The sequence below is a fragment of the Genypterus blacodes genome, unplaced genomic scaffold, assembly GCF_046128005.1.
Source record: "Genypterus blacodes isolate CSIRO-AG114 ecotype Tasmania unplaced genomic scaffold, CSIRO-AGI_Gbla_v1 ptg000029l_1, whole genome shotgun sequence".
NCBI classification, from domain to species: Eukaryota; Metazoa; Chordata; class Actinopteri; order Ophidiiformes; family Ophidiidae; genus Genypterus; species Genypterus blacodes.
This window is the reverse complement of record NW_027466842.1, coordinates 15,731-41,280: the sequence shown is the minus strand read 5'-3', so window position 1 is coordinate 41,280 and position 25,550 is coordinate 15,731. Positions and strand designations below refer to the sequence as shown.

Sequence of the window (25,550 nt, the reverse complement as noted above, 5' to 3'; positions counted from 1 at the left end):
GAGACCATAGGTTGGATGGGAATACTCAGGTAAAGAAATTATGAACTGAATAAAGTAGTGGTCTGACAGATGTACAGGGGTGACTGTGCTGTGGAGCAGTTCAGTGTCAAGACCAGGTCCTGGGGTGCAGGCCTGTTTCAGATCAAATGATGAAAGCAGAGAAAGACAACTGCTTGTGATTTTTGTAAGTGGATGTTCATACCCCCAATGACTCAGTGAGGAATGGCTCACAGTAACATGTCCAGTTATTCACAAAATTCCCTCGCTGGCCTGATGGGTACTGTATGACAACCACAAACAGTTTTAGAGGGGTTTTAAAAGGAGGTGTTATTGCTTAAAGGTGAAAGCTTAGTAAATTTCAGTACTTCTACTACCTCCCTGTACTATCGAACAGGGTGTGTGGGAGTCGGTGAAGTTAGATGAGAGTGTAGCCATTGTTTTCTGGATAGATCAAGGTTTCAGTGAGGGCTAGTATCTGTATCTGTATCTGTCCAGTGCACTAAAGCCTTGAAGTAAAAGAGGCCTTTCTAAGAGAACTAGAGAGATTATCAGGCTTAGATTTTCTTTTGTGAGAGAATCTGTTTTTTTCTGTAATGCTGGATGACAGGGATATATTAATAGCACAAGGCTGATAGGTGAGCAGACAGAAGAATATAGTTATAGCGTCATTTGCTAGTGTCCATGTTTGGTGGTGGCACAGGTTCTGACAAATAGGTCTTTGTCAATGGGGCTGATGCGTCCGCTGATGCTACAGCAACATCTAAGAGTTTAAATAGAGAAAGTGCCACTATTTTGCTGAATTACAACGCTTAACCAAGGCTGAAACCACCCCTTTTGGTTTTCCACAACGTAGCAAGAGTTAAAGGGTGTGACCCGTGTCACAGGACCCACCAACACTATCAACAACCTAAGTCCAAATCTACAGAGAAACAAAGATTCAGACCCACTTATTGTCTAGTCACAGTCTCCCTAGTGTCCCAGATCAGACATTGTTCTCATTATTATTAATGACTTCACTCCTGGGGATTTTGTGATTTCATGTTTGTGTGCACTCATCAACTGTCGTACTGGGCTACTAATGACACCACAACTGGTTGGTGGATGCCAGACGAAGGGTCTTTGCTGATATCAGCGGTTGGGTCACAGTTGGGGCCCAGTTGGGGCACTGTGGTAGCTGGTTGGCCCAAAGAGGCTACCATTACTGAGAAGTGGTTATTGTTGGTACGATGGAGAAAGGTGACTGTCCCGCCCCTGAGGACCTTAGTGGCGACCCTGGAAGAGCTCTTCCAACTGGAGCCTTGTCGAGGAGCCTCGCAACGCAGCAGTGCTTGGAAACATCTGTAAAACTGTGGAGGGGGGTGGGGGGCATAAATACATACATGAACAAGAATTGTACTGTACACACTTTTACACATCATTTCATAGATGACAAAAGATCACAGAGAGTTTGTAATGAGTAGCCTGCTACAATCTCCCCTGAACTGGGATCACTTCATTTTGCACAGTATAATGGGTGTAATGGTATCTGACAAGGTTCATTTAAGTTCTTGTGATTCTCAATAGAAATGTAATTTGCCACACAATTTCCCCCTTGTCTGCTTCTAATGAAGCTTAAGGATAATCATGACCTCCCCTGCTTCATAATTTCCCAATTTATATTAAATGTTCTACCAATTACAATCTCACTTATAGGTAGAATAATTAGATCATTACTGCACTCTCGGTAGGATACATTATTTACAAATGCGGAAAACAATAATTGAAGGTGAGGGGGTGTGTGTGTGTGTGTGTGTGTGTGTGTGTGTGTGTGTGTGTGTGTGGATGGGTATGTTTTGTCGACTTTCTTATTTTCCATTGTGAAAAGTTATAATTGAAGATTTCCATTAGGTACTTTTTAATTTCATGCTGCATTTTTTACGAGGGTTTGAGTACAGAGACATTTTGCTTGATTTACTTTATGCACTGCTCATTATGCTGTCTAGGTAAATGTCCTCAGGTATTATTTCTATGCAAATTGTTAATGTCTAATTTAAAATGAAGCTTCTTGGAGTGACTTGAAGTGTGGAACATTGTAAGAACTGTGCCCCCTTAGATCAACATGTTGAAATAGAGAAATGCAAAAAAAGAACAATTGTGTTCACATAGTGGTAATCCTGCATCGCCTCTGACAGTGGGGAGTGGCAATAGTGGGATAGAATCTACACACTCTGGATGCAGGCATAAAACATTGCCTGTGGGCTTTTTGTTCAGGCGTATGTACCTCAGTGTTGACAGGGCTGACAGAACACAGTTGGACATGATTCAGGGGGAGCCATATGTGATAATCCTATAGGTTTTGTACCAGTCGGTGGTTCCTCAGGGTCTCTTGTATGCATGTTCTACATGCTGTAGCTGGGCTTTGTGAAGTGAGCTGGGTAACGTCACTACAACCCTGCCTTTTGTGATGTGGTGAGGATGGATATATTAGACCCTGCACCCAAGCAGGGCTGTAATGGGGCCCACAAAGTAGAACAATGTTTGTCCAGTGTTCACACACACTTTCAGGGCTATAGGTAACAAGCACAAGTTGCCATCACATTATTGTCTCATTGTCATTTGGATCTTTTCCCAAAGTCTGGTGTAACTATGCATTGTAACCCTAGTCCTAGTCATCCAGACATAGCCCTGCTTTAAGGATGCAGAGGTGAATTCTAATGGCCCTACATCTGAGTGAGTCCTGCAGCAGTTGGTTGAAAGCATCACAAAGCATATATCTATATTTTAATTTTGAGGCATTTCCATAGGTTTGCATGCACACATAGACATACAGATAGAAACACACTACAAAAGCATTACAGCACAATTGAATATTTTCTCAACTCATCCTCACAAGCTCCTGTCCATGTGGACTCAGAAGTCGCCACTCTTGAGTAAACGTAGTATACTTAGTATACTTCTCGAATTCCATGTATACTTATAGTCTACTACATTTTCTCACGAGATGCAAAAGATGGTGAAACCCTTTGAGAGCCTGTTGTGTTGGTGTGCGGATACACAAATCAAATGCGTAGCTTGGCGACATTTCAAGAATGTTTTACAATTTTACAGACAGATTTGATAGAATAGATGAAATGTGTTCATATATTGATCATGCCGTCCTGTACTCAACTACATGCATGTTACAATGTTGATCATACATACAGTTATTAAACACCTTATTACGATTGAAATTGGTCTAAATCAAAGTTACCTTACTCTGAGTAACAGACCTAGATTTTCCAAATGTAAATCGATTTACGTAGACATGTAAAGTCACAGCCAGTCAGCTCTGTGTGCATTTCCTCAACAGGCCTTCCACATTCTTCAATCATGTGAGGTATGATGTATGCTCGGAGAAAAGCTGATTAGTTCTTTCCTTATACTGTTTATGTATCTATTTTTGCTTGAATTGCAGTGCAGGCATAATGGTAGAGTGCTGTTTGCATGTAAACACTGTGTACAAGTAATAAAGTGAGGTGATGTTGAATTTGATTGGCTAATACACAGAAGCATCAGGAGTAAGGCCGGGGCAAAGGTGTAGGGAGTGACAGGTAAATGGATGATGCATGACAGGGAGATGAGGGCAGAGAGGTGTACTGTCAGCATGTGGAGGGAGAGGGTGTGGAGGTCTCATCCCATGCTGGTCACATCAGGTTGGGTTGATGCTTTCTCTGATCTGTGTTGATGCTCGACTGGTTGAGGATGACAACAAGCGAGGTCAGATGTCATGCATCAACTCGGGCAATGAGGCATGCATTTTTTTTTGTAATGCCACAGACACCAGCCTGAGGCAATTCTCTGGCTCTAATGATCAAAACTGCAAAATACAAGGTTGACAATTTTTCATATTCAATGGGTGGGTATTTTTTTTTTTAAATCTGTCTAGACTGCAGAGTGGGATGAACAAATGAGGACGAACAGATGAAATGAGTTTGTTGTGATAACTTTTGCTGTCTTGCTACCAACATTAGGGAATATTTCAATATTGAATTCTAACAAATGTATGCAATTTACGAGATAGAGAACCAGGTCTCTTGGTCTGACGATAGTTTTCTTCTTATTAGCTGAGTGTAGAGTGTAGAGTCTCCAGTCTAGCTGAGTAAATTCAGTCTGACACCCTATCAGCTCTGATCAAATATGGCGTTATTATCACTGCAGGAGAAAATTGACAGTTTGATGTGAGACTGAGACGATCTTTGGAGCTTTAATGTTTCCTCGTTATGACCGCTGCTGCTTGTTTACTGTAGTGCATCATGTTACTCTATCTTTGGTTCTGGCGGGGTTGACCACTTGTTTGATGAGGTCTTTCAATGTGCACCATCGAGTTTTGCACATGAAAGCACTGAAAAACATTTCAGCAGATCTTTAAATGAAAATAGAAATAGAAAATGATTCAGGGATTCAGTTAAAATGCTGTGTATGCTGTGCTGGCTGCTGCAGAATTCTCCAATTAAGAAGAAAATGAAGAATTAAAACTGAAAAGTCTCTCTGCCTAAAGGCTCCCAAAATCACAGCACAAATGTATTTCTAATTCAGGTCAAGCTTTGATTAAGTATCTGAAAACTAGTTTATAAATGACGAGTAGTAGGTCAGGATATTGCAGAGAAATTACTCAGTTCTCTTATAAATGAACATTTAAAACAAACAATGTAACTAATCTCCTGAACCCTTAGTGCGGAGGGCCCAAAACAAAATCAGCTCAACACTAGCCACCTATCAGGGCGTTCATGGGTGACCTCAAAGTCACCACAGATTCAGTCCCAGGCTGTCGGTGGATTCTGCAGGGACTCCAAAAGCTGATGGAGTGGGCACGGATATGTTTCAAGCCTACCAAGTCGAGATCAATGGTGCCGAGAAGAGGAAAGGTGGATGACAAACTCTGGTTAGGAGTCGCAGGTGCAACCATCCCAACCATCGCCAAGAAGCCTGTTAAGAGCTTAGGCAAGGTGTTTGACAGCATCCTGAGGGATGCAGCGTACATCAAGTCAATCTGCAGTGTTATGAGTTGGATGGCTGGCTGAAATCATTGGACCAGTCTGGCCTGCCAGGCAAGTTTAAAGCATGGCTGTACAAGCATGGCTGTACAAGCATGTCGTTCTTCCCAGAATCTTGTGGCCTCATCTATGAAGTGGCAGAGAAAGCCTCAAGATGGTTGAGCCTTAAGAGAAGAGAACCATGGGGGGCAGAATAGCTAGTTGGCCATCTGGACACCGCTGGGTCACCTGGAGGAGGGTGTAAGATGTTGAAAGACCCCAAACACCTGATGATTCCAGATACATCACTGATTTGCCCCGCTTGGAAAATAAATAACAAAGCATTAATTTCGTGGGAGCCGGCTCAAGTGGCATTCCAATTAAAGAGGCAAAGCAGTGAGCAAGTACACAGGTGTATTCATAAACAAAGTGTCAAGAGTCACAGCACATTACACAGTGTTGATATTCATTACCCCTAAATGTGTAAAAACATAAAACTCTTTTAATGAGTTTTTATAATGACATGGCAGTTATCCTCCCAACAAACAATCTGTTTAAGGTGGATAACAGCCAAATGACTCACTCTGCCTGCCAAGGTAATAGGGATTATAGATGAAGACCCTCTCATACCCACAGAAACAAGGAGGAGAGTTCTTAAATGACATAATTTAAATTCACCAGATAGCTTTTCTTAGGTAATGAACTTCAGCAAAGAAACTTCTACTGCTTCAAGAAGTAGAGGGTGGCTTCACGTTTGGGTGAATTAGACTAGAGATCATTTTCCTCTTGGTACATATCGTTTGGACAAACTTGTGTAATGATGATGTAACTGTTGATTGATTTAGAACAAGAGAGTGCTGTTTGTGCAAGGTTAACACTAGGTAACCATAGCGAAGGTCTAGCGAGTGACAGAGAGGGGAGGAAGACAAAGATGATGACAGAGAGACACAATGATGGGGAAATGTGCAAAACCTCTCTCTCGCTGTACCGTTGTTGGTATGGAAACAGGGACTTTATGAAGACTAGGATTCTGTGCTTTGCAAAATGAGTCGACGATGTGAGGAGATGTAAACAGAGGTGACTCACTCGGTTTATAACTTTAACATGTGTGCTTTACAATCTCACAATCTATCATCAATAAGTTTAAGTAGGCTAATATCCATTTCAATCTAAAATGGTGTCTGCATAAACCGACTTCCTGCTGTACTAGTAGGTAAAAGTTTCAACATAATGCATCATGTTGTTGTATCTGCTTAATGTGCACTCCAGCCTCCTGGTCCTCTGTCGGAAGAAATCATTTTTCTCACGCAGGTTCTTGAAGGCCACATCAGCTGTTTGTGCTGATTGTTGATGGGACAAACAGCTGCTACTCGTATCTGTACAGCATTTTTAGTCTTCAACTCGCCTCAACTCACAGTTTCCATAGTAACGGGCTGGGAGGAATTGAAGACTGAAAATGACATACAGGACATTGGTGTCTCTCTCTCTCTCCCACTCTCTTTCGCTCTGGTGTCACGAGGATGATGATGAGGAGTAAAATGTCACCGTAAGGTCAGACAGATTTGGTGCTGGTGTGACACGACAACACGGGATAGAAATGGAAGCACTTAGACCTCCAGCTGCCCAAAAATCTGGAAAAGGGCAATGTTTCACTTTCAAGACTTACCAGGAAAACATCTCCAGTATCAGAGGAAAGTCTGTACCGCAAAACAAAATATTCCACTCCGATGATAAGATGTACTCTTCAGTGTAGGAAACCCAATTGATACAGTCTGATATTTTCGAAAACCCTTACACAGCATAGAGTGAGATGATTAAGATTACACCAAAGTAAATGTTTTCTAAAGGAAGTCCAATCTCTCTTATCTTTTGTAATTTTTTCTCACCATAATGAAATAAGTTACAAAAAGGCTTAAATCTTGAAACTAAAAATGTCCTTTTGTACAAAGAGCCAAACTTCATTGAGGAGATTCAGTAAGGATGTGCTCTGTACAAATGAAAGCAGATTGAGTCAAACTAATCAAATTATGTTTTTCAGTGTAAATCCACATTGGAATAAATCCTCCAAAATCCAAGGTGAGTATTGGATGTTTTAAAAAGTTTCAAAAGAGTTTGGTTGGTGGAAGTTCTCTGTCAAATATCCAGGGGAGAAAATGACACGCATTATTAATCAGGTTGTAAAAGGCCAAACATTTAAAATCTATTTTCAACAGAAGCTCATATTTCGTCCCGGTTCAATAGGTTCAGACTTTTATACCAAAGGGAGATAAAGCTGAACGCTGTGTGTCAGCTAAAAATCCCAGCAGGCACAGCAATTAGTTATTGTCAGAATACCGGTAGATGCAGTAAAGAGCAGTTGGCTCTTATGAATTATTGGGATGGTAGAAACTGTGTGTCTTAACATTTTTCCACCGAAAAGATGTCTGACTGTATTTTCTACCTTGCATCTATTTCATGCTTTGTTTGGGACATTAAATTATGTCTTGTACGAAGTTGAAACTGCTGAATGAAACGCTCCAATAGAGTCACACTGTTGCTTTCATCAGTCAGTGTGAGAATAAATTAACATAAACAAGCGAGAATTGCATAACAGATGTGACATCACTTTCAAGGTCCGCTGTGATTAATTATTTCAGTCTAAAGGCTTTTGTGTCCGCCTGTGCCGTTTGACAAATCTATAGTGTATACGTTCAGCGGCTTCATAACTAGATGAGGCACAGCATGTTTTGGCCATTAGAGGCATCATACAAGGAATGAGTGATGAAACAACCGAGTCAGATATCAGGGTTCACTTCCCAGCCCGGCTGCCTTTCGGCTTTCATCCTGTCTCTAGCCTCTGTAACCCTGCAGCCAGTCGAGCACCAGCGCAGCCTGTATTGCTTCAGTAGATGACAGTTTAAAAAGTTTGTCTGTCTTTTCTATTCAACTTGTGACGGATACACAGACATACCAACTTTCAAGAGTACACAACTGCATATTTAATGAACAACACTGAGAAAGTGCATATTTAATTTATTTTAGGTTCTGCATCTATGGGGATACTAGTAGCAGTTGAAGGGGGAGGAGGAAGAAGAGGAGGTAGAGCAGGAGGAGGCAGTGGAGTGGACTGACCTTGGGAAGTTAGACTCAACTTGGACTTGTAAAACACTTTGACTTGATCATATCTCTGTTAGACGTCGTATGTAGTGAGTAAGTAAGTAGTACTAAAACACGATCATATGAAGCTAGCAGGGAGAGACTAAGTCTGAATATGATAAAGTAGTAGAACAAAACAGTGGATCTCAGGACACTTATAAAACTCGTCTAAAAATAGTAAGTCTCATAAAGGTAATGACTCCTATTGTGATTCATTATATTGTCTTAGGAAGGCATTAATTAGAAAATAATTCATTTAACGATGAGTTTAAACGTCTCAGGCTCTGGGTGTGTGAGAACCTGGAGTAGTTTGTTAGAATCACATGAAAAGCATGACTTTAGAGAATACAAAATAGTACTCGTCTCACCCGGCCTGGGATTACCGTGGAATTTTGAACAAGACACTGAATAATTAAGGATTATTCCTACTTTGTTCATTCTGTGTGATTCATTAAATTTCCATGCAACGTAACTCTGAAACGACTCACCTGTTTATTCATGAAGATATAGATGACAGGGTTGATCACCGTGCTCGTCTTGGCCAGTACGGAAGGGATGATGCTAGCCTCGGGTGGGATCAGACCTGGAGGGCCAAAGGTGGCCAGCAGGGCCATAATGCCGTAGGGCAGCCAGCATATGAGATAGCAGACCACCATTATCACCACCATGATGAGCACACGCTGCTCACGCTTCCTGCTGGTCGCTGCGTTGACCCCGCTCACCTGGAGACAGAAGAGACGTGTACAAAAATCCGCTGAGACCAATATTTTATCTGTGCTGCATTTTGAGAGTCACGAGCGAGAGGACAGGGGAGTACAAGATTGCGGAGGATGACAGGAAATAGTGCAGATCAAGGAGGATGAAGGGAGACTTAGAAGGGGATACTGAGAGGAGATGAAGCAGAGGAACTCAACATCTACAGGAGTCAAGACAAACAGGGGGGGCTGTGTACTTTTCCCTTCATTGGATTTCACATTCTGATTTCCCCAGTCAAACAAAAAATTAAAAACGGAGCCTTTTTCATTAAAAGAGAGGGGTTTATGTCGGGTATATTTACATAGCCAATAACCTTTCTAAAAGTGAACCAAGGATACCAAGGATAAGTGCTGTATTTTGGTACGAGACGGCAGAAATCTGATGGCAAACCTGGCTTACAATGGCCTCTATGGGCCCTGAGGAGGTTTCATAAGGGAAATGGAAATTGCACACAAAAACACCTGGAGATTTACATTTCTGTGTCACAGTTAGGCATAGAAAGGGGGTGTCTGCTGTTTGTGTGTCGGGAGAGAACCTGTGTCCCACATTCATTTCTGAATTTAGGCCATATTTAGTATGTTTAGTTTATGTTGTGATACATCAGCCCACGTGTGTCCCAGGGCCATCATGCAGTCCTCATCCTCATGCTAATTGTCTTGTTTCCCTTTAACAGGATAAGTTGTGTAGCCATCTGCAAACGGGCAAACATTTACTTGACTTTTCTCTGTGCTGTACTTTAGTTCCTGCTCATGAAAGCAAAGGAGTAAAAGATATACAGCAGATCTGTCTCTGCAAACCAGTCCAAAACCATCTCACTCAATTTGTTTTCAGAACAGGCATGAATGGAGGGTAAGGCAGCCACAAATACAAATATGAAGAAAGCCATGGACGCAACAACGACAACAGCGACAAACACACCAGATCATTTTTCAATCGCACCAACAAGCACATGCTGTCACACATAAATATCAATCTGCTCCATTTTTCAGTTTTGTGTCTCAGTGAGCATGCCTGGCACTACCATCACAGACTGTAGCGTACATACACACACACACACACCTACACACGCACCACTGCTGTCAGTCAAATTCATCATCACGGAGACAAATACAGCCATGGAACCACCTTCAGAAAAGCTCAAGGGGTGAATTTGTTTTTCTATGATCCACAAAAGTAAACATACACCTGCATTATGGAACAAACGCACATACACACATAAAGCAGAAATATGATTTCAGATCAGTCAAAATCCTCTTGACAGCTAATCATGAAGAAAAATTCTTCCCCTCTCTCTTTGGCAAATCCCTCAGTATATCTGCAGGCCCACAACTACTGTAATATAGATTTGTACATAGGCTTTGCATGTGTTTATATTTGCTCTAATGGTCTAGAAAATATAGCAAAGTGAGGCGCTCTCCCCCTGCAGGATTCAGCTCACATCGGACTGACTAAGGTGTAAACTGTCACTCACTGTCAAACACATTAATGCAATACAAGACAGTCAATGTTTGCATTACAAATGTTTGCAATACTGCTAACGTATGATACAGACTTCACTGTGGCAGACACACTGTCAGTGATTGACATTGTCTTTATTATTTATCTTGTGCAAAGACGCATTTAACCCACAGTGGGCTTACAATGGAACTGTGCAAGTGGGACAAAAAGGGAACATGTTATGTTATGTTACGGGTATGTTATCTCGTCTTATTGTTGTAGTGTAACAGAACAATACATTAGGGTGACGCCTATAGAAATGTATCCCGTAAGACAGATCCAGTATGATGATGAACGCATTTGAATTTATGAAGTTTACACACCTGGTTGAGCATCTGTTTCTTTGTCCCTACTGTGTAGTTATGCCAAAAGTATGCGTACTGTGCAAAAATGAGAAATACTACTATATAGTTGCCAATTATATTCACCTGGATAGTGTTGTGAGCTCAGGTTTTAATTTTGAATTTATGATGTTAAGCACCTGAGGAGGATATACAATAGATTTTAAGTGACATGCATACAAACACACAAAACACTCAAGAATAAGTATCAAATAAGCCATAATAATGATATATTATATAATAATAATGCCAGAAAAAAGCATTTGAACTGTACTTTATTGTATCATATATATTTGTGTTTATAAATGCTCTGATCATCGATGGAACCAAATCAGCTGTTCCCCATTGTGAGTAGCTCCTCCCTGTCTGCTCTCTGTTGCATTGTGGGACAACCGTGCCCATCATGAGCAGCAAGCCATGAGTATGACTATTAGTTTCTATATTAGTTTTTCATGTTTTCCTCCCTGGTAAGAACATCAAATATGATTGATTACAGCAAAGACCAGGGACAAAACAACAAAGCTAATTCTTCTGTCAAGATATTGACAGAAGAATTAGATTTGTTTTGCCATCAAGTCGTTAACTTGGCAGGATGACAACATGGCGAAAAAAATTTATTTTTGTCCAGTGTGTTTGTTGGAGTGAAGACTGTGTCCTGCCAGGAGCAGAAGTTTGGCTCCATCCTCCCAGCTCTCCTGACGCAGCTGCTCAGATGTGCAGGGATACATTTATTTGGAATGTCGTCTTTTTTGTCCTATTAAAATTCTATCCATGTTAAGTTTTTTTTCATCCTTGTTTAACTCAACACATTGGTTTCGTTCATAGATAATTCATTTTTCCCCCCATGTTATTACTCAGATTCCACTCCCTTAGGCTTGTTGCGTCAACGAAGGCTAATAGCTTCATACTCGACTCCGATTAGAAAAATGACGAGGGAAAGATTGCAGGCAATTTGAGGAAACATAGTAATTGCTGAACGATTGCAATAGCTGGGAGGCTGAAGAAAGGATAATTAATTATTAATTAATAAGAATTAATTGACTTCCCCTTAAGAGAATCTGTTCCATATGCTAAACAGCAATCCTCTGTGACACAGGATGAACGTCAGTGTGTCAGATGGCACAAGTCACTTATAACCCAAGAGTTTCTGATGAAAACGAAAACAGTGGCAGGTTTGAGATAATGGACAACACAAAGAGCAGACACTTTATATCAGTCTCGGTTTGAAATGGAGTTACAGATGATGGGCAGTGAACCAACACAGGGACTTTAGAAGGGTGTAGACAATTCAGTGAGCATAGTAAGATGGAAAGTGTTGTAGAATCTTCACAAGCCTCACGGATTTAATTAAATATTCCATCGTTAATTTTCCTTGGCAGTGATAGAAGCAGCATCGTCTCCTCTGAATCCCTGCCGACCTGTCACAGTTATTCACATAGAGACATTATTCTCTTATGTTAAAACGGCGCTTGTACTTAACTAAAAGGCAGTAATATTTAGGATGTTTGTACATGTTTACATTAACATACTTTGCTCTGTTTGTGTTGTTGAGTGAGTGAGTGAGTGAGTGAGTGAGTGAGTGAGTGTGTGAGTGTGTGTGTGTGTGTGTGTTTTCCTTGGAATGTTTGGTTTAGTGGCATGAACAAAATGTGTCCTGTTACAACTTCATTTATTTTTTAACAGTAGCTTAACATCTCTGATTTATGACAACAAAACTCTTCCCTGGCAATATAAAAACATTTCACTAACAGGAAATCCCTTGCTTCAGCATTCAACAAGTTATCTTGAAATTCTTTATGTTGAATACATCACGTTAACGTTTCTGTTTTCAAATATGCAAACACTTTTCATAAATGAACTAAAAAATCTATTAATCTTCATTCACCCTGTGCCTATTCAAATGTCAATACTCTTTTTCTCTATGGTCTTGGGCAGGAAAATGATAACTTAATAACTCAACTGCCTCCCACTACATATAACATATCCATCTGAAATGAACTCTTGCCTGTTTGAAGGTTCTGGAGGCCAGAAAAACATTACATTGTCCTTCTGACAGCCTCATTAAATTTGGATAGCAGTTTAAGCAGATGGAGTGAACCTTCATCCTGACCTGTAGCATGGAGGCAGGAATATGGCTTGATATGCTTATGGAAGCATTGTTTACATTGCTATAAATGTCAGCATAATGATAATTGTTTGTTACAATTGATGCATATAGATAACTGTGTCTCATACTGGAATGTAGAAATGTTTTAGACCAGCAATCATTACATCATGATTCTCCCTCGCCTGAAATATCAAACTTTACTTGTATGTATGCTGTGTGTGTATGTAACACGGGCATACTTTATATGAATCTATCTACACACCTTTGTGTACCTGCCTGAATATGAGAGGTGTACTGTATGTGAGTGTACTGAAGTATTCATCAAGCCGACGTAAAAGCCTGCGAGGGAGTGTGTGTGCAGTTGTTGTTGCTACACAGAGGTTTAGGTTTAGGTTTGGCCGAAGTTCAAATCGAGAGAGAGTACAAATTTGGATCTGGTCCTAAATTAACAACAATACAAGCCATTAACAGTCAAGCCCTGGACAGAAAAGGAAGTACATGAGGTAATTTTTGAAGAGATTTTGGTCTAAAGCAGGAAATGAGGAAACCATTGGCTGTTCTGACAGCAGTGAAAAGGTTATTCAATGCCTGGATGATGACCTGAAGTGAAAGTAGCAGCTAGTGGCAGAATGCAGACAGCTGGATGCAGCACAGGGCTAGACACAGTGTAGTGAAGCGAAGAGGTGCAGGAAAGGAATTGGGGATGAGTTCTGGCTTAAAGAATATTTTGGCAGGCTGGGTAAGACTGTGTTGCAGAGTGGAAGGCGAAAGGTGATTAAAGTTTAATCAAAGGTCTGGGTAGACTCTGTAGAGGAAAGCTCTGTGCTGATGGATGTATACAGCAAAACCTGCATAATTGAGTTGTGGTTGCACTGAGGCATTGTATGACAGTTGCTTGTCTAGAATCAAGCAAGAGCCGCTGGCAGGGTTTGGCAGGAGTCACTGGGGCCTCATCTGCAGTGATGAAAAGGTCAAATAGAAGAGAAGAAGGGAAGAATTGTCATCCCATCCACTTTGGAGTATTGCTCAGTGTAATTCGCAGCCTGGATTTCGGATTGGGAGATGGTGAAATTGAGAAGTGCAAACTTCTTCAGCCTGGGAGAAATCATAGCTCTTGTTCATTCATTAGTCTGTGAATTATTGAATTTATTTAATTCAATTTATTATGAAAGTAATTTCATCAGCTAGAGCCCAGGCAGAATGACTGGCATATTAGTTATATTGTACTCAGGCAATTCCTGCAATTCCTGCTTTTATTTCATTGCTTTGTAGATGCTCTAATTTAGAATCAGGATCGGGCCTGAGGACATACAAGAACACGATTTTAACTGAGAAATAATGCCTTCAATAATGTCTTAATCCCAATTTTTGCTGGGAATGGTGCTGCTAATATTGGCAGCTTTAATATTTGATCTGAAAATGGTTACAAAAGGGGAAAAACAGCAGAAGAGCACATCAAACACTGCATCAATATACTCTGTATCATAGAGAAATGACAGTCATTCTTTACATAAGAGCCTGTAGCCATGAAGAGCATTATTTACTGTGTGTAAAACTGTATAATAGCATCTATTGCTGTAGTAGGATATGTGCAATTTCTCAGAAACGGACTATTATCATGTCTCAACATTGGACAAAGCCCTTTTATGCCATGTTAAGAAATATGGATAGATATTTCTGTCATTATGGCTGTAAAGTACAAGTAATGGTGCTAATGGCTGTGTGTTGCCTCTCCTTGGCAGACCACTTGTCTTGTCATAAGGGTCAGTGTCCCCCTCTTCAACCACAAAAGCCTTCATACTGTTGTCGTCACATGCTGTTCACCATATGGCCAAGACCATTGTGCTGAATTTGATGTGTGAAAACAGTGGAGATCCCCTTTATAATCAACCGAGGATCTAATTTCAATTTAATTTTAAAAGTTCAAAAAAGTGAGAACGAAAAAGCAAAACAAAGTCATATTCTATGCAACTGTTTCATCAACATCTGTACTGAATATGCTCATCCATACGCAGAGTGAAAAATGTAAAAAGCTAAATAAAAATAGCATGAAAAGAAAACATTATGGGCTTTGATATGCAACCATATGCCCATTATATATTTGTGTTCCTGTTCCCAAAGTCTTATGATGCACTGATGAGATCAACGTAATTGAATATTCTCATTAATTTAATACAGAAGAATAGAGCTGTCCAAACAGCTCTCTGAGGTAAATGGACATTAATCAAGCATCATGTCTCCCAACTGCCAAGAGGGATTTTCGGACTGTTATTCAATTATGTTGTTATCATTCCAGCTTTTAATCATTATTTTTGATCCAGGCTAAAAAGAAAAACCATGGATTTTGTGGGTTGAAGGGTTACGTTTTGAAACGTTTTTCCTCACAACTCCTGGATCAATAAACAACAACACCTGCATTGATCGGCTGGGTACTTCAGGGTGGGTTTTAGAAAGAGGGGAAAGGGTCTCCAATCTGTGTTTGAGACAAGGCCAGCAGGCGAGTGTGTGTGCTGCTCCCCAGCGTGTAAGATAAGTTGTCTACAGCGTGTTCCAAACACATGAAAGCATTCAGCGGGTGGACAGAGGAAACAGACAGCACAGAGGCAAGGCTGAAATACATCAACACTACTCTCTCTGGGTTTCCACATCTGAAAGCAGGATTATTCATTACAGGTGAAACTTCACATTCTCAATCCGTCTCTTTTTCAGTTTGAGCCACAAATGCTCAGATACTTTTCCTTCTCCTCTATGTCCAGGTTTTCTCCCTTTTTTCTGCAGGCCTCCTCCCCGCTCTCTCACTTTAAGAGGGGGATTTACCGGCTGCCTGTAACAGCCTTTTCTTCCTGCGCCCACACGTAAACTTCACTTCACACACTGCTATATATAACACAAGCAAATTAAAGAGAGCAGAAAAGGCATCCTTTAACTGAGTTATACCACCAGCACATGCCGCCATGTCCCCCATAAGTGTCCTTAATTAATCCATATGATCACTTAATTCAGATTCTTCAGCCCAGTTAAATGGATTACACACAGGGCTCTGCCAGACCGCCTGCTGAACATCACTTCAGCTTAGCGAGGGCTGGAGGCACTCAGGGGCCAGATCTACGTACATGAAACACACAAGTAGCCGCATGAACTGAATGTGAATATGACTCAACCGGCATGTGAATTAGAGTTTTAACGGCGCAGGTGAACGGTGCAATCCGTCCAACTTGGAGCCTTCAACAAGCTTAAATATGAAAATAAATGACAATCAGAATTCAGTGATATTGAAATCCGAACAGTGATCAATACCACCAGGACCAATGTGTGACCAAATGCAGACTGTGATATAGCAGCAGCTTTAATACACCTTCGCTAATTCTCCCCTGCTCTTCAGAGGCGGAGAATCCCGGAGAATTGATCTCCACTGATTGCATGACAGTTTAATAGATTCAACGGAATATGTAACTAACTTACAATATCCCCGCCCACCAGATCCTCTCTTAAAAGCATCGTGCATCACCGTATATGACTGAACTAACTGTGCTTTCAGGCCTTTGCGCCTATTCGATACATAATGCGTGCTCAAATCTATGCCCTGAATAAGCACAAAAGGCTCCGTACATCTGGCCCTCCTTCCTGCAGTTGTACAAGACACTGGCTAATAGAGCGGACGGTGTGAGACGGGGGGGGGGGGGGGGGGGGGGGGGGGGGGGGGGGGGTTGGTGCAACATAGAGAAAGGAAGTGGGAGAGAGAGAAATGCAGTGAAATTCCCAATGAAGGCGCAGGGAAGAGCCGCATGCAGGTAGACTGACAACTGATCTCTGTTGATGGAGGACCTGTGAGTCCAATCTATGTTAAATTGTGCGGCAAAGCAACAGGCAGGAGTAAGGGAGTAAGGTACTGTTGTCAGTTTTAAAAGTGCCCCCCCACACACACACACACACACACACACACCAAACACATTCTCATTCTGGGCAGCTGCTGAAGGAGTTAGTCCGAAGTCGTAATAAGAAGCAGAGACTTCCAGCTTGGCTAACAGTAAAGTGTAATTGTGTTGCATCCAAATGCCACTGCAGCTGCAGCCATCTTCGCTTTGCCAATGAGAAACACGTGTTCAACCCTCTGTGACTGTCGTTGTCCTGCCAAAACCCACACACAACGGGGCGAAGCCAAATCAATTGAAGTAAATGAGCAGCTAACTACAACAAAGAAGAGTTGAACTGGAACATCCTGTCAAATACTCCACCAGCCAGACCCAGATATACAAAGTGTCATATTTACTAAGTATCTATATCCTTTTTCGAAATATTGTCTACATTAATGTAATATGCATTAATCTTGTGATTGGATGTGCATATGAAATAAAGAAAAACAAAACTTTGTTGGGGGCAGCTTTCACTTTGAAATGACATTTAATGAAAGAGAGCTTCTAAACATTCTAAAACTCTTTAAACTTGTATCTTTGAAACATCTGAGGAACACAAGATAAGATTTAATGTTTTATAAATGACCATAAAGAACATAAAGAAGCTGTCCGTTATGATCATTTATTTATAAAAACTCCACACATCTAATTTCTGACTGAAAATAAGGCATTGACAGTAGCTTGAAAAATGGAGGCCACAAATTTGGTTTGAGGCATAGTTGTCGTAGCTCCATGGTTAAGTAGTAAAACCTCGTTAATTTGGTATAAAAATGTCCCCATGACTTCCCTCTTGGCGGGGCTTTGACAGCTGAAGCTGTGCATCATATCAAAATTAAGTCGATACCTGGCACCAGAACATGAAGCCCTTAGAAAGCTACATCCTCAACAGTCTAATCGCACTTTTCGCCCATCCATCACGCCCTTCATTCTGCCAGTGGGAACAAAAATGCAGTCACCGAGAGAAGGTGTTCTGCTAATGCTGAGAATCACATGTGACATCTCACCTCGGTGATTTCTTAAAGTGGCTGAGGGGTAAAATGGTTCTCAAAGCCTATCAGCTTTACAGACCTCCATTCATATCCTGACAGTGTACCACCTCGGGACTTGCACAAGCATACCTATTCCGTATGCCAGAGCCTAGTAGCAAGGATTTCTACAAGAAAGAGCCTAGGTCTTGACTGCTAAAGTAGGTAAAAACAGGGCAAGGCATCCAAAACCACTGTGGTAAGTTTTGGGGAGTGACATCCTCAGGAGAATTGTGTTCAACTTGTGTAACGTGTAATGTAAGAAGCTATGGAAACTTGCTGAAAGATACACTCACATAACCATACAAACAACCATACATAATCATACAAGAAGCACACAACATATTCAAAGAAATACAGACTCACAAGCGTCTTTAGATTAACCCAGATACCCGCATACACCCATTTAGATGTAAAAGAGTAAACACAAGCAGAAGATGCTCAGCCTAAACACTAATTTATTATATTGGAATACACACCATGCTGCAAACACACACACAAGGCCCTGAAGCAGAAAGTTTCACCTCAGCATTCCAGCTCCTGAATTAGCAGCCGTGCTTTGCCAGAACAGTTGTTGGCTGCTAAACATGATTGATCGCAATATTTGTGTTTGCTACATTAGTCTGCTGCAGCAGCCTCCTGTGGCCTGCCAAACACCATGCCTGCCTGTCGCCCATCAAAGGGCCTCTCTCAGCAAGAATCCTCAATGCTCCACTAAATCTGTCTATAAACACTCACAGCCTTCCTCCTCCTCCTCCTCCTTCTCCACTCCAATCCACACCCCTGCTCTCCATCCCCAGCTGCTTCTGCTCTCCCACCCTGTCACATCGAGGTGTATGCAAGGCGTGCAGGGAGGATGATTGTTACCTTTATTGAATGAGGGATACTCAAGTAAATCTGTGTGGCACTGGGGAAGAACCTCCCGCTGCTGCTTCCTCCCAAACAACTTTTCAGGACGAGAGTCAGGGAACAAAGTGATCTTGCAGCTTTGTCAGGCTGCTTAGGGAATTCAGGGGCACAAGTAAACACAAGGTTAATGTGTTGTGTATGTGGTTTCTGTGTGTTTGAGTGTGTGCACTGAATGTGTTGTGCTGGGACATGAATTTCAATAAAAAGTTTGAAGGACCTGTGGGGGAGTTTAGGACTATACAAACTACATGCAATTGATTTGTTTAATTGATATTGTAAATTGCTTTTTCCAGTGTGATTGTTGGTGGTTCTGAATCTTTTCTGTCGATCTGAAACTCTAAAGGAACTCAGCCTGAGATATCATCCAGTCTTGTCATTCAAGGTAGCTAAGTGGATTCAAACATGACTGCTTTCATTAAATACAAATTCAAGTATTTGACATCAAGAACGCCTCACATCTTCATCAGCACACATCAATATAAATGAGTAAAAGTACATCAAGCTGATGAAAACAAATTGAATTGAAGAATTCTGTGTAAGGGCTCTAGGCTGCTGCAGTTAATTATCTTTAACTGAATGCGTTTGACCAATGAAAGAGTCTCTTCACCTCATCATACTACTATTAATGGTGTGTGTGTGCAAATGAAAACAGTGGCCTCAGTCTCCCCATTACTTGGTACATATACACACACAGATCCATGCAAACACACGCATTTTGAAGTTTAGTCTCACCTTGCTACGAGTGCAGACACACTGACCGCTGTGTGTTTTGTTTTAGAAATAGCTTTCAAGGACTCTGTTTCAACGCTTACACCACTGAGCGACAAATTAACCTTTACTCCATATGGCTCCAATGTCATAGCAGTAAAACTAAAATAGCAGAAGCTCAGTGAGATCATTAAGATTTTATTTGTGAGTGTGTTGACAAACCACAGGAGGATTGTTTAAGGTAAGGTGAGTACTTTACAATTCAAATCATAAAAATGCCTAAGCACCATATGCTCTGTCTAAAACATTATAAACCCAAAAATGCTCACACACATTCTTCAAGCGAACACACACTGGTACAAGCACAGACTCAGACTGTTTGTTATGTCCTTTGGTTTCATCAATTACCAGCAGGGGGCTAACATCCCATCACTCAGTATTTCCTGGAACTGCTAAAAATACCAGCATACACGGCACACACACACACACATATGCACACACAGATGTGTTAACAGACGGATTCCACACCTTATGGTTTTAAACACATTCAGCAAGTCGTGATTATTATTGATTGTCTCAATATGGCTCCAGTTTAATGCATCGGGGAACATTAAATTCGAGCAGTAAATTAATTTCCGACATGAATATTTAAACTGAAACTGAACTGAAATAGCAAAGCCATTAGCCAGGGAGCAGAATGATAGATACTAGGTCATACATCTTCTCCGCCATTAGTATTGCAAAATATTTGCAATGTTGTTCATCTTTAATGGTTTGTTTTAAAATAATGACCTCATCCACTACTGAATTCGCTGGCTTAAGTCAGGAATGGCAGATATGCTTCAGTGTCCTGATCGCCCAATTTGTTCCACTGATAATCACCCAGCTGTAATTCAATTTGGATCAAAATTGGCAGGTTGATATAATTCAGAAATGTTTGTATTAAATAAAAGTATTACTAATATATGTAGTCTATATCTGTAGTTTGACTGCCGTTCTCTGCGATTGGTAGTGGGCCAAAACCGTTTGCTAGCTTAGCTTCAAACTTAGTGTGGTAACAGAGAGAAGGAAATAGATGGTAATGCAATTAATGTTGTGGCTTGCAACTAGTTAAAAAGTAGAGTTGTAGAAGGTGCCTTAATTTAGCTTTTAGGCCAAACTGAAAGGGCAAGGCATCAAACCTGACAACCCCAGTTAGCAACCAATGCGACATAGCTTGTGCTGCTACAGGCAGGGAATGTTCTTTTCGTAGGTCAGCCGGGGGTTCATTCATAAATAGGGTGCTCTGGGGTTAAGCCTCATAAATATTCATGAAATTGCTCTAGGCTCACCTACAAAAAGCAAATTTGCATAAAGGCAACACATCAAACCTGTCTAACCATCCTGATTTAATTCAAAGATCAACAGGTTTGCATGACAGATAGAAGGGACAGAAGAATCATAATGGTAATATCATTTGGTCGTTACCACGTTCTGTGTTTTTATTTCTGCCCCAAAAACTTGCCGGCTCGCTTGACAGCTGTAATGGCTTTGTTAGTTTCTAATTATGGATGCTGGGAAGTTGCTAGGTTATGTGAAATTGATTTAGTCTAGGTACCCCAATGACCGTTCTTGACTGCTTGCCACTATTTACCAATCAGAATTGCATATTACAGAGAGCCTCTAGAATTGGCACAAGCAATGATCTCTTTGCCAAGGCTGGACTGCCAAATTTGAGACAGCCCATAGAAGCTCCCTGCTCCCAAGCCACAATACAGAGATCACCAAAGGGCAGGGAGACGTGGTCGAATAGTGTACCATGAGGTCATTATTGTAATGGATATCAACCCCACTGACCACATACAGCGTTTTCCATACTATGCTACGGCTTAGGTGCTGCGCCTCAGTGATTTACTACGCACCCAAGTCAAAGGAACAAGAAGAAACTCGTTAAAATATATATATTCACACATATCCCAAGCCATACATTCCCTACCCAACAGATATCAGTCCTGACAGGGTAGTTTTAATCATTTACACACATCAGTGGCATAACTACCTAAATGGATCAGTTTTCAGTTTGTTGCCCTTTCTCCTTCCTGGAAGTCATAACCACAATTCAATAATCTCACATTTCTAGGAACCACTTTTGTTCAGAAACTGTAGTCCCTTAACCATGTATAGTTCCCACTCCAGGATTGGGACTTTCCCATTGGTTGAGGACAACTACAGATAAAGCAACTCTCACAAGTTGATAAATTGTAAGTTTGTGTTAGTTCATTCCAGGTCCGGACTAATATGAAGAAGAAATTGTAATAACAGGAAGACAAACTAATCAATTTCCAAATTGTTTTGCTTCAAAATCAAATATAAAGTTTTGGGGATCTGACTGAGTTCACATATTCAGTTCACAATCTTAACCGGATAATGCAGGGAGTGAATGACTGCAAGAAAATAGGTCAGGAGGAACTAAATCAACGTCTAATATGTCTGTGCGGCAGCTGCTCCATTTCCAATAAGTCCCAAGAGGAATGTTAGGGTTATTTCCTTAGGAGGAAATAAAACAGGATGGAGGTGGGCAAGCATACACTGCTACAAAAGCAGTAAACCTACCTCTGAAATTTGGTAAAGAATTGCTGTAATCATTTCAAGGACGACACCTGTGCAAACCTAATGTATGAGTGATTGTGTGTCTCAGGAAGCAATAAAATGCTATTAGTTAACATGGCTGCAGAGGCTGGCAGTATCAGATAAGAGGCTCAGTCACATTCAGATTCTTCAATTAGGTCAGATTTTAGCGGGTCAGGTCAGATGGGATGCCCAGCATGTGGGCAAGGAGCAACAATGGCCACCACACCGACACGCAGCCGGTTCTTTCATTTCACCAGAGCTATGTCCTCTTCTATACTTCCTTGCAGACATGTGTTTTATGTGTTCAAAGAGACAATAGCAGTGGTCAGACTTTCTATCTGGAATTGATATTACTTGGCTCAAGTGTGGAGATGACATATTGGATTTTGATTGAATCAGATCATATCACGTTATTTTTAGATATAGTTAAGGCAGGACAGCTTTGAGCTGTGTGCCAACTCAGGGGGAGACTTCTTCAAAGTGTGCATTTCAAGACTGAATGCATCATATAGGAGCATCAAATGTGACCTAGAAAAGCAGACTTCTTCTTCTTCTGCTCACAGTACAGCCAGTTTATCTGCTGTAACCTTTAGAACCCCCAAATTCCCCACTTCATCAACATGTTTAGATGGAAAATACATCAGGCAAACAAGTCATTAAGTATTTATAGGATGTTTGCATGTGTGGTCAATGATTTATGCATTATGATGAACTGGACTGGTAAATAGCTATGACATGTTTATCAGTATCACTGTCTTTGCCACGGAGAAAATAATTCCACTTTGACTTAAGGATTTTTGTGAAAACTTATGTATATTTAATAAGGGAAGAACCATCAACTACAACTGTTTTCACCAGAAGAGATGGAGGGCAAATGTAAGCAATCCACCCAGTGGTGCTTGAGTCTGTTGCAAACACCCCAGACAGAGGTGGTTGTGGGGAGAGGGGTATTCACAAATGAAGCTAAAATCCAACTAGTTGTTTGGCAAATTTGTTTAAAAACTACATTTATGCTATATTACGCTTGCAGTAGAAGAAGTTTCAGGCATTAGACAATGTGGGAGAAACCTATATGCAATTTTACTAACCAGATCCAGATGCAGTACAGATTTTTCATCTATTCATTTCAGTGGAATATATTTTCCTTGCACTATCGCTCAGAATATTAAAGCATTGGCTAACTTTTAAGAACATTAGAATTTATTCATAAGAGCAGCACGCAGGTTTCTCCTGCCTGCCTGATCACAATTTCTTACTCATAAATCTGAATTACCACATTCAGTTTTTGCCATTTGCTTTTATGTAGCTTGCCATATCCTTTTAAGAATTTCCAAATTCCCACCTGCTGCACTCAGATGGTGTATTTGAACTGTCCAATATATCATATTTATGAAAAAGACAGCAGGGAACTAGAACCGCCTCTCAGCTGATTATAGTACACTGATTGTGCAGGTGAGTTTAATGCACAGGCCCCCTTCTGTGCAGAAAGTTGCAGTTTCTTTACTTCTGTTATTTTGTGCTGCGAGAGCATTTTGATTCTTCCATCCAGACATATCTTCCATTCAAAGTACAGTATCACAAGGTCAGTGACAGCCCTGACAGATAGATGTTTACATGATCACAAAAGCATCCATCAAGGACACTGCTACATATATTCTCGTTGCCATAGCCGATGCTTTTGATTTCAAAGTCATGGGCTGACAGGAATTTACAATGACTGTGAAAAATACCCAATTAGCGTTTCTCACAGCAGTGATAATGTTTGAGTTTCTTTCAAATATGGCATACTGCATAATTACTGTTTGTATAGACCTTGGGGGCTTTTAGAGTCACTGGGGTCTACATTTGTACATGACTGAAAAGCCTCAGCTTCTCAGTTTGCTCCTCATGAATCCATTGCATAGAGATATTGGATGGATGATTGCAGTTTAGCATAATAGGAGATTGAACTGTGAACAGGTTTGTATGTGTCATATGGTGATTTGTAGGAATGGTTGTTCGGCTGCTGATTTTGGTCGCCCGTGAAAGCTTCGCTGACAACCAATCAGCTGCAGCAATGCTTGACAACAGTATTCTGCCTCGTTGACTTTTGAACAACTGTTGAGACCTTTGCTTATCCATGATTGAAATGTGCAAAGTTTTCTCACAAAAACGCCTCGTTCTTCAAGTCCTTGAAGAAGATGTGCAAAGATTCGAAACTGTACAACACATTTTCGTTGTCTCTTCCCATTCAGGGACAGACACGCCAGCTGATCAGTAGGTCTATCTCGTCTTGGCTGCATGGCTTCTTCTCATTCTTAGTTTTCTCTCTTTTGCAGACTGTCATACAGGCAAAACTGATTTACTCCCAATATGTATGCATGTCCTTTGACCAGCTGTCACATCTATACCTGATTATCTGTGCAGAGGCTTGCCTGCATCATGATTACATCGACCATATTCCTGCTTGATCTAAAGTTACATTGTGAGAGAGTAGCTTGTGTCCAGTGCTTGTTAGTGTGCATCTCTTTCTTTTTTAGGTTAAAATGATGTTCAGTGTCGATCTGCCATCTGTATTCAGCAAATATCTGCCAACTCTATTCAGGAAGCCATTGAAGGATCCTGAGGTTCTGAAGCTGTTGACCGCTTTCCCTTTTGGCTTCATCTATGATAGACCTGTCTTGCCCAGTACAAACCACCTCAAAATGAACCCGGTTGGCTGGCTCTCTTATAAATTGCAAAGGAAATTGCATCTGGACTTGGCAGATTGCAGATTTCAAATTGCAGTTATCCACCACACATTTATCAGTGTTTTTGAAAATACTGCAGCCACCAAACCTTTAGCAATCACTTCTTCAAATCGACCTAGCAAATAATACATTTAAAAAAAAATCACAGTTTAGTTCATTATGGGTAAAAAAAAGTATTCTAAAGTATGTTAAGTAAATCTCTTCATTTGTCATTGTCTTCTGTATTTTAACCATCCTAACAATCAGGAGCAGTTGGCAGGTTGAGGACTGCAACCATAGAGCTGTAGTCAAGGGCAATGAGTACACCTTGGACATGTTTTTGATAATAGGTGAAACTGGAAAACCCACAGACATGGGGAGAAAATTCAAACTCCACATGAAAGGAGCAGAGCTGTCAGGTCATTTGTCACCTTCTTGCTGTGAGGCAACACTGCAAACTTGTGCAACCCCCCACTGGTGTGTAGAGGACAAAAAGGGTCTGACGAGGTAACCAGGGGACAAGTCACTTCTGGGCTCAAACTGTCTATTCCTCAGCCAGTTCCTGTTCCTGTCGGTTTGGCGGGTGGCCGGTATCTATTCTCACTCTTCTAGTGTCTCGTTCTATTTGTTGGCGAGTTCATTTGTGTCCCACTCAGCCTGCTCTCCTGTGTTTCATGGTGGGGACTCCTTTAACGCATCATTCAGCTAATTTCCTGACAAGTAGTTGAACGGAGCAGGTGTGATTGATCACCCCTATTGAATTACATCTAAAGCTTACAGTGCTTGCTAATTAGTCTGATGAGACCAAAGCCAAAGATAGAGAGACATGGCTAAAGTCGCCGTCTTATG

General features: G+C 41.0%; 1 protein-coding gene across 1 annotated transcript in view; it reads right to left on the bottom strand.

Annotated features, from left to right (window-relative positions):
• Positions 1-838: 838 nt before the first annotated feature.
• The window catches only part of tmtopsa (teleost multiple tissue opsin a), a gene marked incomplete at its 5' end in the record, with an annotated part of 40,438 nt that continues 15,726 nt past the window's right edge, over positions 839-25,550 (bottom strand). Inside the window, 2 exons of the mRNA XM_076144737.1 lie at positions 839-1,346; positions 8,615-8,848. Coding sequence (XP_076000852.1) covers positions 1,056-1,346; positions 8,615-8,848 — 525 coding nt within the window. The remainder of the gene's footprint in view (positions 1,347-8,614; positions 8,849-25,550) is intronic.